The 17,574-nt window shown below is 38.0% G+C and overlaps 1 protein-coding gene across 2 annotated transcripts in view; it reads right to left on the bottom strand.

Annotated features, from left to right (window-relative positions):
• Positions 1 to 17,574, bottom strand: part of EDIL3 (EGF like repeats and discoidin domains 3) — a 271,818-nt gene that overhangs the window by 97,628 nt on the left and 156,616 nt on the right. For both annotated transcript variants that reach the window (XM_052700525.1, XM_052700524.1), the window contains one exon: positions 6,123 to 6,236. In XM_052700525.1, the coding sequence (XP_052556485.1) occupies positions 6,123 to 6,236 (114 nt within the window). The remainder of the gene's footprint in view (positions 1 to 6,122; positions 6,237 to 17,574) is intronic.

A 17,574-nucleotide genomic window follows, 5' to 3' on the forward strand; every position in this document is an offset into this window, starting at 1 on the left:
CCCTATATTTATAATCATTACTAGTGTTACTGAATGTGTTTTTACATAGATTTAAACATTTTTTTTGGTCAAAATAACTGACGATTTATTTTCAGCTGGCTTCTTCAGCTGCAGCCTAGCTTTTATTTTTTTTTTACCAATTCCTTACTTGCAAATCATATTACTTCTATGAGGGCTTGAAGAATGTGCACTACTGACCAGACCAGAAACTTAAGAGCTATAGAGGCTACTCTGAAAACAAGATTATTTTGTAATTTTTCTTGTAAGGCTTAGAAGTACTAAAATGCATTGTCACAGTCTTTACCTCACATAAAAATGCATATAAAATTCCTTCCATAAAAGAATAAAGAGTGTATTTATTTTTCCTTTACTTTTTGTGAACATCAGTAATGCAGAACATTAAAGAAAAGGGAGGGTTGTATCGCTCCCTCAGGCTGAAGAAGCAGAAGACAGAAGTCAACTAGGAGAGGGAACCACTGGCCCCAGCGCAGCCTCTCACCTCTTTGCAGAAAGTAATTGGGAGTCCTCAGAAGTAAAGAACGACACAATGCCTCAGCAAAGTACATCTGTATGTTCAAGCAAGGAAATGTGGCAAGTTGGTTCAAGCTCGCACAGGATGTCAGAAAGTCAAGCTGTAGCTTCTTGAAAATGGTTTTGATTTCAATATTGGAGTTATTGACACAACCTAAAAGCTAGTTCTGCACTATGTCAATCATGGAGCAAGGAGATGATTAAATGGGTAAAATGTTGGCTCCTGAGGGCGTCTGAATATTCTACAATGAGTTTCTGACAGGTGTCTGAGTAAAGATTGGGTCCTTTGTTGCCTAATCAAAGTTAGATTTTGAGAAATGAACTTTCAAAGCGAGACACTGCTGTACAGTACAACAGCAGCAAGATGAAAATGTACCTGAAGGCATAAGACTGAGGATTTTGTTTAAGTATCAAATACTGAGTGTTCAGTCTCATTTTCCCGTTATGCTGAAAGGAAGAGATACCATTCTGATCCACTGAGCTGAATTTTTCACACCTTTGCATCGTAACAGGATGGCTGGACAAAGAACATTAGCAGCAGAAGGGCCAGAGCTGGCTTTGTTGTTTGAAGACTCAATATTAAATGTGTTAGGGTTTGATTATTATTTCTCACTAGGTCACTGAAATGCCTGGGAGAACATTCCACTTTGAACAATGCTTTCTGTTATTTCTGTAACTTTTCTGCTTCTCTGCACTTTCATACCAATGTACTGCCAGCCAGACCTTGTTTCCAGCCTCAGCAAATTTCACTAGTTTCAGCAAGAGATTTAAGAGGGCTTTTGTCCAGTGGAAATACAGAAATTGGGAGTCCATCCATGATATGCGGAAATAGTTAAGAATATGTAAAAAGCATCATCCTTACTACTGAAATCTGTCAGTACATATTTAACTTCTTAAAAAATTTCTATTCTTACCGTGAGTTTACAAGAAAGAACAGGACATGAAAGATAACAGATTGTGCTGAATTACATGGGCTAAAATCATATTGAACATTTAAAAGTTTTTCCTCTTGTGGCTTTGGAACCTGTTTCTAATATATTTCTACTAATAGTTCTGTGTGCTATCCTAAGAGGCCAGAAACACATCTGGCAATAGCTAATTTAGTGATTAGCACTAATTTTGCATTAAATTAATGCTGTTCTTTTAGACACAAAAATTATTCCATTCTTATGTGTTTCTAAGACTAGCGACACATTATTCCCTAGCCCAGCAAGGACAAAATACAAATGGTAAGTTATACACCCTGCACATTTTAAAAAGTTAATTAATTTCTCTAAAGGCATAAGGTATGTACACATACCCTTACACATACATAGATACAATCTCTGTATTTTTCCATGCAGCAAGACTGAACTTTTCCACATAATGGCAAACAGGAAGATATGTTATTTGCTGACATTCTGCCTGTTGTATGCTCAGCAAACAAACTGAAAATTCTAGTTTTCAAATATTAAAAGCTTTGAAATAAAACAAGAGAGATAAAAAACTGCGGTAAATTCTTGCCTTTGTCTTGAAATAAAGAATAGTTTTTTTCTCCCTTCATTAGTCTGATTAACATTTTCAGCTTGTTTTAAGTCTTGTTTTTATGCCCAGGCTCCATTACCTGCCACTCCTTTGTACCAGCTCAGTACCTGTGTGGTGAAGCAGTTCACTGATCAAGGAACTGACATGGCTCATTTGTTATTTTTTAATTTCCTGTGTCAAGTTTTGCTGGGGAAACAATACAAACAGGCAGCCCAGAAAAATCAGCAACAGAAACATTAAGACAGGCAGAGAGGTGAAGTAGTTAGGCTGCTTTAAGTTCTCCTGGAGTTGCTACTTTCCAGTATGATGCAATTAAACATGGGGTATGATACCTTAGAACCTTTTCCTGCAAAGTGTTGAATATCTGTTTAGAAATGTCTGGAATTTTTAAGTAATTACAAGAACTTCTCTATCTAGTGAATATAATAAGAGAGCAACAGGAAACTTTGAATCATAGAATCATAGAATCACCAAGGTTGGAAAAGACCTAAAAGATCACCCAGTCCAACCATTCACCTATTCCCAAAAGCTCCTACTAAACCATGTTCCTCAACACAACATCCAGCCTTTCCTTGAACACCCCCAGGCTCGGTGACTCCACCACTCCCTGGGCATCCATTCCAGTGCCTGACCACCCTTTCTGAAAAGCAATACTTCCTCATGTCCAGCCTGAATCTCCCCTGCCGTAGCTTGAAGCCATTCCCCCTGGTCCTATCACTGATGACACGAGAGAAGAGGCCGACCCCCAGCTCACTACAGCCTCCCTTCAGGAAGTTATAGAGAGCAATGAGGTCTCCCCTGAGCCTCCTCTTCTCCAGGCTGAACATTCCCAGCTCCTTCAGCCTCTCCTCATAAGCCCTGTGTTCCAGACCCCTCACCAGCTTGGTTGCCCTCCTTTGAACACGTTCCAGGGCCTCAATATCTTCCTTGCAGTGAGGGGCCCAAAACTGGACACAGTACTTGAGGTGCGGCCTCACCAGTGCTGAATACAGGGGAACAATCACCTCCCTGCTCCTGCTTGCAACACTGTTTCTGATGCCAGCCAGGATGCCATTGGCCTTCTTGGCCACCTGGGCACACTGTTGGCTCATGTTCAGCCGAGCATCAGTCAATACCCCCAGGTCCATTTCCTCTCCGCAGTCCTCCAGCCACACCGCCCCAAGCCTGTAGCGTCACCTGGGGTTGTTGATTCACTTTAAGGTCATAATCTGTATGACACTGAGAAATCATCACAGGTCATGTAGTCCAGGAGTATAATGATGCATGTAAACAGAAGCCTAGAAGGATTCTTTGTGTCTAAATCTGCCAGATCTTCAGGTAATTTTTCAATATGGAGAACACAGAAAGGAGGTAAATTTTCAAATGAAAAAAAGAGGAATGCAGAAGACTACCACGTATGGCATTGGTACATCAATGTACTAAGACATAAAAAAAATAGTAAAACACCATGAAGATACACTGCACAGCAAGATTTGTGGCACATTATACAAATATATTTGTATTTGTAATTTTGTAATTGCATTTGTAAAAAGTATTTAGAGTAACAAATTTAACCTATAAATTTGAAGTAATAGCATGAGAAAATTTGCCGTATGTTTTAATGGCAAAAATCCTTGGTAATCAACAAAATACATCTCCACAAGCACAATGGTAGAGTTGCAGTGTGTGCACTATTGATGCCCTCTGCTTTCTAAACAACTGAACACAAAATTATTGCTCTTCGCAACCTGTGTTGCACATAGGCTATTTTGACAGCATAGAGTCATACTGAGTAATGTTATCAATCTGACATCGACAAATGTGGCTTTTTGTTGCCTGCAAGAGAAGTCTATGATCCTGAATGTAATATCCTCAGGCCCAGGAGGTCTTGGAACCAGTGCTTATTTTAGTGGCTCAAGACTAAGGAAAGCTTTAATGGGGTTAATCACCACTGACAGCCTGAACTCAGCATAGAAGAAAGCAATAGGTTCACAGAGCATAAGAACAGAAGAAGATGCAGTTGTAAGAATGAGAGTGCTGAGGCCTTAAGAAATGTAGTAGGTAATGTGCAGTTAATACTGTTTAGTGTTTACCTTCACAGCATGGGGAAAGGTGCTATCTTTCTATTCTGTTGTCATAAAACATCCGTGAGCAAATTTTGTGAATACTGGATGCTCAATGAAGGTTCTCTAACAAAATGATAAGCTTATTTCAGAACAACTAAATATTTTTGGAAGCCATCACTGCTTTTGTATTTCACATTACTTTGACTGTGCCTCCTGCTGTGATTTCCAGCAATAAGAAGCAGCTGGTTTTAGCATCACATATGCATGAATGGCTAGCAGCTAAATAGCTAAGAGAAATGCAGTTCATTTGAAAAAAAAGTGAGAATGAAATTTTACATGGAGGAAAAATATCTAACTACAAGTTGATGAATCCCATAACAAGCACCAGTATCTGGAATATGGAAATCCTAATGTACCACTGGAACAACATCCTATAGCACAGGCCTGCAATGACAGCAAAAATGAGTGCAGAGTACGCTTTTGTCTTTTTTCTACTCTATCCAGGTTACTTCACATGTTCTATGATGTGGATAAGCAATCCTTGAGCTCTGTGAGGTAATTCTAAGACAGCAATCATTCATTTACATAATTAGTGTAACAGTATTTAATTATATGATTACTGTAAATATGCGTAATATTCTAATGGCGTAATTTGAATGTGTAATTACTACCTGTAATTATATAATTAGGTGTAATGGCATAACTAAGATTCTCATGAAAAAAGTGGATGTTCATAATGCTACCAATAGGAATTGTTATATGGCACAATAATATCAGCGTTCTGAAAAGAAAATTTGCTGTTTTTTAGTGCTACCTGTGGAAAACTACTCATAAGGAAATGAATGCTAAACGTTTATGACTAGTGCCATAGTAGTAGAAAAATGTGGGCACTTGCCTCAACAGTGGTAGTTCAGATGTCACCAACCAGTAAAAACATTATTTCCATTGTTAAATGTTTGAATATCTGTATTTCACACATTATTTTATAATTACAAATTTAAGTAGCACATTATTTTTGTCTTAACTCTTATAGCACATCTCATTTTACATTCCTTCCATGATGCTGTCAATCATCAGATTGGTGGTAGCTTCATATGTAGACCTCTTCCCAGAGGAAGTACAGAAAAGAATTTAGCAACATGACAGTTTATTCTACCTTTGTTACTTTGGTTTCTAAGATTACCTAGACCTTCATATGTGAATGATTCCTCCTTCAGCTTTAGGAACTGGATCTTTATAATGAACTTTTAATATTATTCATAAAACCATGTGCAAGTGTTCCCAACGCAGATCCTGGAGTAGCTCCACTAGTAAATTCTCTGTAAAGCAGTGATCCATCTTGCACGTCTGCTTTTGTTCTCCCTTCAGATCAGCCCCTTACTTGCTTGACACCTTTTTTATGCAGGGTTCTTACTTAAAACAAGTAAGAGACAAGGCCAAAACAAACAAAGTAAGTTGCTTAATTTCCATGGAAATTAAGCATGGAATGGCTAGACAACTGGTGGTATTCCTTGCCAGAGGGTCTTGTGAATGAATTCAACAGAGATCAAACAAGCACTTGGAGGAAAAGCTTTCAGGGATCATTCTTCCAGGTACTGAATCAAACGATCAGGCTCAGGTTCTCCCCTGAGCAGAAAATGATAGAGACAAATCAGAGAAAATATCCTATGCCCTACTCTACAGTAGCAGTATTTCCTAACAAGAACTGTTGAAGATGTGATACTTGCATAGATTAACACTCAGTAGGAGTCAGTGTTTATATTTTTCTTCTTTACACTATAGACTCTTTCCCATTTGACTCATAGAATAATTTTATGTTTTGCTAATATTTCCATCATATCTGATGCTTTACTTCAATGCCTGACAGATTAGATCTCTTAATTTTTTTCCATTTATAAGATAATAACATGACCGTTTTAACCATTATGCATCTGTAGACTAGTCAGACATTTCTCTACTTGTTCTTGTCAAGGAAAATCCTTACATTTTTTAAAAGAGATGTAAAGTCATGGCAATACTTACTCTGTTGGCAGTTTCTCCCCATAAATTCACCTGGACATTCACATGAATAGTTGGCAACAAGATCTGTACAGATTCCACCATTCTTGCAGGGTTCAGCTTCACATTCATTTACATCTGTGGGAAGCCAACAAGATAATGTCAGGATTAGCAAAGAGAAACTGTAAAAGCAATAAGCACATATTTAAAGTACAAAAACACAGTCTTTATACACTAACATTAGAAGACATGCATTCTTTTTCCCAGTTAACAGTCAGTATAATGCGTGATTAAACAGGGCTGATTCTAGGAAAAAAGTAAAAACAATTTCACATTAAGTTTGCTAGTCTCCTATACCTACAAAAGATTTACTATGTCCCACACAGCAGAATTAGGAGTTTTGCTCAGGGATTTGCATTACAACTCCCAGACAACATCATAGCTTGGCCTTAAATGTAAAAATTCACTTAGTCCTAACAGAGTACTCATCAGCAACACTTTCAGCTTCTAGAAATACAGCTAGTCTACTTTTTTACTAACAGATGCCATTTAAGAATGTCTCTCAGTTCATTTTAACTCATTACCTATCTAATTGACTTGTTTTTTTAACTGTTTCCTTCCTGTGCATGAGCTGGTGAGCAAACTGAAAATAACAGCCTGATCCGAAAGCTTGCAAATTTTATTAAATTCAAAAGATAGCATTGATTAATTTTACTTCAATTTCCTGTTTTCAGTAATGTGTGTCTAATGCTACAAAAATACTACCCTGTGTTTTTCAATGTGATAACCTTACATATAATATCAGGTTATTTTTCTAAAATGCAATATAGTATTTTTCAGTCATTAAATAGATATCAAAGAATGGTGGTATTTCTCAGTTACATTCTTACAGAATAAAAATAAATACACAGAGAATTCTAAGACTTAGAAGGAGTATGGATTTTATGCATTACTGTCTCAAATAACCGTATCAATGTACATAATTAAATATTTAAAATATGATAGCTCACACTAGCTTCATTAACTGTTAAAGTCCTGTTGAGGAGAACATGAACAGCAAGCATGAAAGCTACCTTCAGCTTGTACTATAATTCTGCTTCACTAAGTATGCACATCCATTTCAGATGCAGTTGAGGTAAAGCATATAGCCATATAGCACACAAATATGTTAAAATAAACACATTCAAATGAGAGAAATCAGTTTCACTCTTTGGTGAGTTCAATGCCTATGAAATGAACAAATATTCCTTACGATCCACTTGAACCTGCTTCTGTCTCCAAAATGTGAGACTGGTTTGAGTTGGCATGTACAAACTAAAGAAGGTCATAGCTTCCCATGTATTTTAAGCTGACTGACTGGCACCGCTGTACAATTGGCAGGGTAGCACTCAGCCCACCCATCTGTCTGTCCCTGCACCAGCCCTGTGCGAGCAGTGAGCCCAACTGAGGACACCCAGCCAGCACCAGGGCAGAGCTTCCCCTTCTGATTCACCTCAAAGCTGCACTAATGGTTACGCCAGGACAGGGCAGGGGGCAGAACTGGCAACTGAAGGCACAGAGAGGAGAGGAGAGCTTCATTGGTAACACTGCCAGGTAAGTTAAAAATACGGGGGGAAGTGGACATCTTAGATCCAGAACCTGCTGTGTCCCTCCTCTGCAGTCGCAACAGCAAGGCTTTTCCTTTTTCTGGTTTCAAAGTACATCTGAAGCACTCGGCACTACAACAAAAAGCTTGTAGGCCAGCTAAAAGGACAAGGAGGAAGTATGGGTAGGTGAGGGAAAGCTCAACGACCTTTCTGATAACTTGTATGGCAAGAGTCAGATCAGACTTACCACGTCTGTTTCAGTGTACTGGTACTGAGATTAGCATTTACCTGACAAGTGCTTCTATAAGTACAGAAGTGGCTTCCAAGTCAGCTTTGCTTGGGTTTTGCACACCTGAATCAAGTGTGAGACCTGATCCTGAAGCCACATCTTTGTCACGGTACATGTTCAGGAACAGCACCAGGCTGCAATGTAGTCCTTGGGAGCACTGTTTTTAATACGTGACTCCACAAACTCTGAAAGAGTTTCTACCAGAAGCACATAATAGAACTCTTCCTCTTAGATCCAAGTACTGTATATGGTCCAAGTAAGTATCTTCCATGTACTAAACCCAATGTAATAAGGCTTATGTAGTAGAGAAAGAATTCAGTTCTGTCAGCAAAGTTGCTTGTCTTCTTGCAGTTCAGTATGTAGCTTTTGAACTTTCAATTTGATTTCTCATATATACTCAAAATTTATGAACAAAAAATCCAATTTTTTAATACGCAAGTTTCCCCTGGATTCTGCCATGTCTACAGGGAAATTTCCTCAAGTCTTTTCTGCAAATTTAAAAGCTGTGTACCTTTCAAGCTGGAAAATTTGCTATAAATGAAACAAGTCATTCCTGCACCTTCTCATGTAGAATGAATTAAGCTGAGGTAGCGTATGAACCAATATTAATTTTTTAGTGCACAATACGCATTGCTGCAATGCCTTCTAGCTTCTTAAGTTACTCTTTTTACTTCCCTTACTAATTTTGGAATATTTGTTTCACACACCGAGAATGACAAGTGGGCTATTTTAGCAAGATGCAAGTTGGTGAAATCAAATCAGTTTTCACTAAAACACTCCAAAGACGTAACATTTTTTAAGGGTGATTTTTATTCCAAAACTAAACTTGTTGCCTTTGTGGCTATGGGAAGCAAAGCTACTGCAAGTAGAATTACAATGGAAAAAGAAATATTGTAACATTTTTAAAGACTGTAAGATACCTTTGTGTATAGCAGTATAACTAATTGATATTCTGTGGGTACGCCGAACTGCACTGATGCCAGTGATTTCTTTGAAGTATATTACTCTACCATGAAAAAAACTGGATTAAATACAACTGAAAGCTCAAGAACAGTACAGGTATCTGAAAATGTATATGCAATGTTCATTTCAGAAAGTGTGAGACAGCCTCAATGTAGATTAAACAATTGATAGTGTTGCTCTACAATCACTTGCTTATTTTACACAAAACCTTTATTTGAACAAAGATACAGTAGGTGATTGTGGTTCTGCCCAAATTATGTTGAGAATACACCTGTTCGTGATTGTAGAAATATATTTAAAACATATAATGCAGGCTGTTTCTTTTCATGACGTGATAGTCTCTTTAGATTATGCAGAGTCTCTGCAAGATGAAGATAAATATGTACAAATAGGTATGTATGCTTGTCTATACATAATTTCATATTGCCCAGACAAATCTTCTTCTTGCTTCTAATGAGGAAGTATGGCTTAGGGATGTGAAGAAAAATTAGACACAAATCCAAAGTATTTACTGATGCCAATGGATATTCCTTACCATCTTCTCCTCTATAAGAATTTCTCTTTCCCCTTGAATCATCAAAGGCACATAATATCCACCAAATACCACTTACTGGTCAGACAAGCCAAAATAGCTCATTCATGTTTTTGCAGCCATACACAGCAGATCAAAAAAGCAAGAATGTATCTTTCAATTAATCTGATCAAATGGCCTATGAATGCAGAGCATGTGTGAGGAGGAAAGATAGCAGAAATTCTTCTGCCCTTGCTCTTTCTATATTGGGTTAAATGGCTGTCATGGTTTTAGCTGTGAAAGCGTTAATTTTCTTTTTAGAGGCTCAAACAAGTAAGTGGGGGATGTTTGGACTGACAGCATTTGTCTTTCCAAGAAACCGTTACACGTGAGGAGCCCTGCTTTTCTGGAAGGGGCTGAATACCTGCCTGCTGATGGGAAGTGATCTTTCCCATCTATTCTGACTGGAGCTGAAAGGAGGGTGCACAGAGGACAGAGCCGGGCTTTTGTCACTGCTGCTCAGTGCCAGGACCAGAGGCAGCAGGCACAACTGGAGCACAGGTGGTTCCCTCTGACCATCAGGCAGCAATTCTGTGCTGTGCAGGTGATGGAGCGATGGTACAAGAACCCAGAGTCTGTGGGGTCTCTCCTTGGAGATATCCAAAAGCTGCCTGGATGTAGTTCTGTCACCCTGCTCTGCGTATCCCTGCTGGAGCAGGGGATGGGACAAATGGACCCAGAGATTCTGGCAACCACAACCATCTTGTGATTATCTTCCTGCTGCACTGAAAGGGAATGCAGGGACAAACCTTCACCTAAATGTGGAGGCTAGTTTCATTTCTTTCAACTAGCAAAATTTCAGATAAGTATACTAAAATTCATGATGGTTACTGATCTCTGAGCTTCTTTTTAATCATGCATGTCTTACTAGCTGTTGCCTATAAAAATATCACATCTTGGGCTAATAAAAATTCATGGGCTTCTTAGTTGAATTTCTGTCTATTAAAAAGGTGGAAGAGAAGGAACAGCACAGAGTGCTAGAAATAAAACGTGCCAGGGGAAATGACCAGAGAACAGACCTGCTCATTTCTATATTAAATGCTTTATATGCATTATACAATTTAACAAGATGCTTCAGCTCCCTATTTGCCTTTTTAAGCAAAGCCCATTAACCTTAAGTTTTCAGCAGGTTATTCATCGTTTTAATACAAGCTAACGTATTTGTGGAAAAAAAAAACCAAGATCACTATAAACTGAAAAAACATTAAATGAACGATGAACAATTCTTTTACTTGGTAAAATAAACGTAGTAATCTGCACTCCTAAAAGCTTCTGTATGTCAAGACTATCCTCTCAAGATACTTAATCTTTTTATGGTTTGCCATTTTTTTTGAAATATATTGAGAAAAATACACAACTTTTTATCATATTTCATATTGTCTGTCAGAAAACAGGCTGAACATTAAATACCAGATATTTTTAAAGTAATTTTCATATGCTATCCCTACTGTACAATTAGCTATGATCAGTGAGAAAAGATGAATTCTTTCATTATTATATTTGTTACTTTGATCCCGCTGTGATTTTTTTTCCCCAGTAATTTGAGTACCTGTAATCCCAACAGCTCAAACAAATTTGTCATAACTGAGAAATGGGGAAAGACAAGCTCACTCTACCACCACGTCTGATACAAGAACAAATCCTTAGTGGGAAAGATAATGAACTGGACGGTATTAAAGAATACTGGTATTAAAGAAGCACAAGTCCTACAGAATTATTTAATTTGTCATAGGTCAAATATGAAAGCATATAGGTAGCATATTTGATTAAAAGTGGTTTCTACAAATTGCAGCCAGGTTTTGTTCAAAGTGTTAGATGTGACAATTATGGTACTAAACTTTACATTGGCTGAAGCGCTTTTTCCCCCACCCCCTGAAATACATCATTTCTTCTTGTCATACTGCCACATGTAGATCTGTGCAGAACAGACATGTTAAAATGCCAGAGTTTCTGAAGTAGTTGCTCCTAAAGACTTTTACAGAATTACACTGTGTTGCCAGATAAAAATTCTTCTCTGACAATGCAACTGATTTATGTCCTACAGAAGAGGTCTGCTTTTAGTGTAAGCTATGTATATTAAAAAAAAAATAAAAATCACTGTAATTTACTTATCAAGTAAGTCTAGGTGTCATGCTAGACCAGACTTGGACATTCAGTTCACATAATCTCATGCACTGTAGCAACTTACACAGAGATATCTGGCTGCTACCAGCCAGAAGAATTATGTTTCTTGTGGAGGGACTTTCTAAGTCTGCTAAGTACTGAGAAAAATGAGTTCCCAGACAGGCTTAAGTGCCAGCATTCCTAAATCTAGGTTAGTTTAAAAACCAAAACAAACAGAAAACAAACCAAAACAAAAAAAACTCTGTCCAGAGATTTCTTTTCTGATAATAGATTCTGAAATTGACTGTGATACAGGAACAAGGAAACACTGACCTTTTTCTGAAAATAGATTGTTGCTTGAATAATTGCTTGAAGAGAGTTGATTAGGAAGCAAAGGCTGCATTCAGGATCCTCAGTATCCTGAAGATGATTAAATTTACATTTCCTACCTTACACTTCCTGTGATCAAACCACAACTACAAAGATAATAAGCATGCTTCTGTTTGAAGCACAGTCATCATGCATCCTGAAATAGAACTGCTGTTTGAAATTAACAAGTAAGAGACAGTCTGACTATGCTGCATACTGATTTGAAGAATCACCATGGGGCAGAGTTCTGAGTTTTCACCCTCCTTTGCTGAACAACGCTTTTGTTTTTTTGGTTTTTTTTTTTTTTTTGTTTTGGTTTTGTTTTGTTTTGTTTTGTTTTGTTTTTTTTTTCCCCAAGTCTCTAATTATTTAATAAAACATGAATAAAATCAGATACTGCATCACAAAAAATAATTTAACTAAGAATATACACTCCTTATTTTACTTTTCACTTACTAACTACAGCCACATGTGCATTCCAGAAAAATTTCCTGAATAAAACGTGCATTTAAATCATGCAACTGACATAATCAAGTATTTAACTGTTACTTCTAGCAATCTGAGTTCTTTAGTGTGCTATTTGGAAATAACCCGACTTTTTATGATAAAGCGACAAATAAGCCTGAATAGTTGTTTTTGCCAACACAGCTTGTTTCTTGGCTATAAAAGCACCAGTACACCTTGTTCCTGTCTCCTGCCTACTTCTTCTTCACTGAGCCCAAATTCCAAGCTCCTGGCACCTGAACCTTTATTTTTGATCCAAGACTACATCTTCCAATGCAGACTTCCTGAACTTCCCTTCTGCAAAAACACACACCCTTTCTTTATTTCTTATTTTATATTTGCTTCCCCATCATATGTTGTCAATTCAACTCGGCTGTAACTCCTGTCATCTGTCTTCTAGTTTGATAAAATGCTTGGAACATCTCAGCCACAGCCTCATGATTCAAGCATCCATACTGGAAGCAAACTTGGCCCTTGACAGGAGACATTCATTAGACATACTCCAGTTGTACCTCAGTAATATTGCAAAGATTTTTCCAAGAAAAGTCAGGTTAATATACAGAAAACAGAAGTTCAACAGGATATAATCTCTATATTTTAATTGGCTTTTATGAAGAATCACAACTAAAAAATGGAAAAAGAACAAGCTGGGCAAGAATGAGAATGAGAAAAAAAGTAAAGTTCTGTATAAAAAACAGAAATCGTAGGAACTTCCCTGTCTGAGTTCTACTTCAAAATAAGAATTTATGCTAGTTAATACTTGATTAATCATAGAATCACAGAATGGCTTGGGTTGGAAGGGACCTCAAAGATCATCATTTCCAACCCCCCTTCCATGGACAGGGTTGTCAGCTGCTAGATAAAGAACTACATCAGATTACCCAGGGTCCCATCCAACTTGGCCTTCAACACCACCAGGGATGGGGCATCCACAACCTCTCTGGGTAACCCGTTCCAGCATCTCATTCCAGCATCTCACCATTCTCTCCATAAAAAAAGTTCTCTTGATATCTAATCTAAATCTCCCGTTAGTTTTTTTCCCACTTGTCCTATCACTATCTACCCACATATCCTCATTTTTATAAACTCCCTTTGAATATTGGCAGGTTGCAGTGAGGTTTCCCCAGAGCCTTCTTTTCTCCAGTCTGAACAATCCCAGTTCCTTCTGCCTTCATAGAGAGGTGCTTCAACCTCTGGATTTTCTTCATGGTCCTCCTCTGAACCCTCTCCAAAAACTCCACAACTTTCCTGTGGTGGGAGCCCCAGAATTGGACACAGTACTGCAAATGGGGCTTCATAAGGGCAGAACAAAGAGGGACAATCACTTCCTTTGCCCTGCTTGCCATCCTTCCGATGGAACCCAGGATATCATTGGCCTTGTGGCTTGCAATTGCTCACTGCTGGCTCGTATTTCGTCAACCAGAATCCTTAAGTACTTCTCAGCATGGTTACTCTTAAGGAGCTCTTCTCCCATTTCATATATGTATTTGGGATTACTTTGATCCAACAGCAAAACCTTGCATTTGCCTTGTTGAACCACAAGGGTGTGCCTTTTGAGTTTACCACGGCCCCTTGGAATGGAAACCCTTCCTTCAGTTGTATCAACCACACTGCTCAGATTGGTGTCATCAGTTAACTTGTTTAATGTGCATGCAATCCCATCGTCTATGTCACTATGATAAGGATGTTAAAGAGTATTAGACCTAATAATGACCCCTGGGGAACACCAATTGTTATCAGCCTCCAGTTGGTTATAAAGCCATTGATCACATCTTCTCGCTGTGACCTTCCAACCAATTCCTTTTCCACCCAATAGTCCATCCTCTCCAATTTAGAGATAAGGATGTAATAGGATTCAAAAGCCCTGCAAAAATCCAGAAAAATGACATCAGTCGCTTTCCCTTTGTTCACTGGTATCGTCACTTCACACAGAAGGCCACCAGATTGGTCAGGCATGACTTTCCCTTTCTGAAATCGTGCTGGCTGTCTTGGGTCACTCACTCATTCTTCATGAGCCTTAACATGCCTCCCAGGAGGACCTATTCCATGGTCTTCTCAGGTACAGAGGTGAGGCTCTCCAGCTTGTTCTCTGGGTCCTCCTTCCTCCCCTTCTTGTGAATGGAAGTAATGCATCCCTTTTTTCAGTCACTGGGGACTTTTACTGGAAACTTGTAGAGAAATACAATATGGAATAATTATCTTCTAGCTGGACCTTAGTCAGGGCTTTTCTTGTAGTTACTTGATGGTTCTTAATAGACTTTTTCAAAACACTCTTCATGTTTATTTATGCCATACTGGTTCTGGCATACTTTGATGCATAAATGCTGTAAGACCACACAAAGCATTTGACCTTGGTTGCAGAACTTTTTAGTAACCTGTTGTTTAAACACGAACTTACTCAGATTTATAATTACTACCTCCCTAACAAATAAAATGAAAGCAGTACTATGTACCCCTTTGTTATTACCAATTTGTAACAATTTGTACAAGTACCAACTTTTTTGAGCTATTACATACTGATGGTGCATTGAAATGCATATAATTCTACCAGTTTTATTAGGCAAATAATCTGATTTAAAAGATGATTTATTAAGACCACCTTAACAGAGGTCTACTCAGTTAAAGTATACAGTTTAAAAGATTAGAGTGATTCACATATAGAAGGACACATCTAGTCCTTTTAAACATATAACATCTAGTTTATATTTACCAAGAGAAATTGTCTCTTAAATGTTCAAATATTCTTTGTCATGATCCTGTATTTTACTAAATGAATCTTAAATTGCAGAGGTAATTTATTTTTTCTAAAAGAGGCAGAAAGTTAAAAAAAAAAAAAAAAAGAAAAAAAAAGTAGTTAAACAGAACCAGTAAGCATCATCAAAAAGTCTGCAGGAACAGGTTTATCACCCTTATCTCTTTGTTGGAAGATACAGAAGAGATAAGTTAGTATAGAGGAAACAGTTCTATTGACAACTATGGCTCTAAGATTTCTAATTTGTTTCTTAGGAACTGCTTTGCTTGACTGCACTGAAAAGAAAAAAAAAAGTTATAATGTTAGCTATAACCATTCCTTGATTTAATGAGAATAATAGAAAAACAAGTATTAGTAAATTAGTAGCACAACTGAGTTAAATGTTCAAAAAGAAATAGAGTTCATTCCCATGAAATCTGTGAGCTTAACACACACATTAAATCTGAACTAGATGTATTCAGTACATACTCAGAACAGACATCTGTTAAAATTTAGTGGTTTGATTGCTTTTTGATAGCTTCCTGACCACATAGGGCTTTAAAAAATCTGTGCCAAAGAACCTGTAGGATACTTCAACTCTAATGTCATACTGAAGTGATTCACAGTTCAGATATTGTTGTTATCTGATTTTCCAAAAGAGAAGAAAACAGCCTTATGCTCAAGAACAAAAAAAATACAAGCCTCTCGCTTCCCATCCTTAAAGGGAAAATATTACACTATTGTCATGATTCTATATAAAGTCTTCTTTCTCCTGTAAGTATTTGATATGACACATTATGGTAAATGTCTTCCAGAACAATCCTTTTTATTAGAATTCTTTTCTGAGCCACTCAGTAGAATACATTTCACAGAATTACACACAGAATTGTATGGGTTGGAAGGGACCTCTGGAGATCACTGAATCCAGCCTCCCTACAGCAGGTCATACAGACAGGTGTCCAGGCAGGTTTTGACTATCTCCACAACCTCTCTGGGCAGAATCATCCACAGCTCTGTCACCTAACACTGACACTGCTTCCTACAGTGCCAGCAACAGCTGATAAAAGAGAGAGATATAGACTGACCCTGAAAGATGCACTGGGTGCAGAATAAACTATAGTTTTATTGTAGTCTAGATTTAGTCCTACTGGCTGCAGGATACTGCGATGTATTTTGGGCTACTTTGTCACGTTGGCAGTTATCATATGATTGAAATGCACTGCTGTACTTTTCAAAGTCACGTGAAACAAATTTTACTTGCTATTTTAAAGACTTGGATGATGTGAGCTAAGGTGATTGTTAGATTATTTTCACAAGTCAGAAATGAGTTATGGACTTGACTGTTTTTGCTAGACTTTCAGTGATTTGCAATTCCTGTCATATAACTGGTTGCAAGGTATGGAAAACTACTGCACTGTAAAACCCTTAAATGCCTTAAGAGGACTTTCAGTGGATTCTTCTGTTTTTAATGGGGGTAGAATGGAAGTAAGGATGAGAAATAATACGGATATGATTAAGAATCAAAACAAATATTATATTTTGATTTAATATTATATCTTTGCTGCAGATTTCAGTGTAAAAATCTGGACGTGGCTCAACCTACCTGAGCCTGTTTCTCCACCTCAGTTTTTTTCATCTGGTAAAAGTACTCTCAGTTTTATGCATTTCTGAAACCAAATACAATGGTGGGAAGGAAATGTCACCAATATAATTACATATATGCAATTCTGTACCAAGTGTTATTAATTGTAAAGGGAATCTGTGAGAATTAGAAGAAAAAATACAATCAGACATGGTGGAGCTTTTCAGGGAGGGATGTTTTGAACAGAGTAGAAGTAAAATGATACCCGTAATAATAGGGATCGTGACGTTGTCATAGAATCATAGAATGCCTTGGATTGGAAGAGGCTTTAAAGCCTATCCAGTTCCAACCCCAAAGCCACATGTAGGGCTGCCACCCATCGGATCACATAGTCCAGGGTCCCATTCAATCTGGCATTGAACATCTCCCGGGATGCCCAGCTTTCCTGGGCAGCCCATGCCACTGTCTTAACACCTAATGAAACTTCCTCCCAATTTCTAAAATCTCTCTTTTTTCGGTTTAAAACTGTTTCCCTTTCTCCTGTCACTATCAGCCCATACAGAAAGTCAGTCTTTTTCCTGCTTCTGACCTCTCTTTAAACACTGGAAGGCCACAATGAGGTCTCCCTGCATCCTCCTTCAGGCTGAACTATCCAGCTCCCTCAACCTTTCCTCCTCAGAGAGGTGCTCCAGTCCTCTGATCACCTTAGTTGCCTCCTCTGGATCTGCTCCAAAAACTCCGTGTCTTCCCTGTGCAGTACTGAGGTGAGGACTTACAA

This window comes from Tympanuchus pallidicinctus, unplaced genomic scaffold (genome assembly GCF_026119805.1).
Source record: "Tympanuchus pallidicinctus isolate F22 unplaced genomic scaffold, pur_lepc_1.0 scaffold4, whole genome shotgun sequence".
NCBI classification, from domain to species: Eukaryota; Metazoa; Chordata; class Aves; order Galliformes; family Phasianidae; genus Tympanuchus; species Tympanuchus pallidicinctus.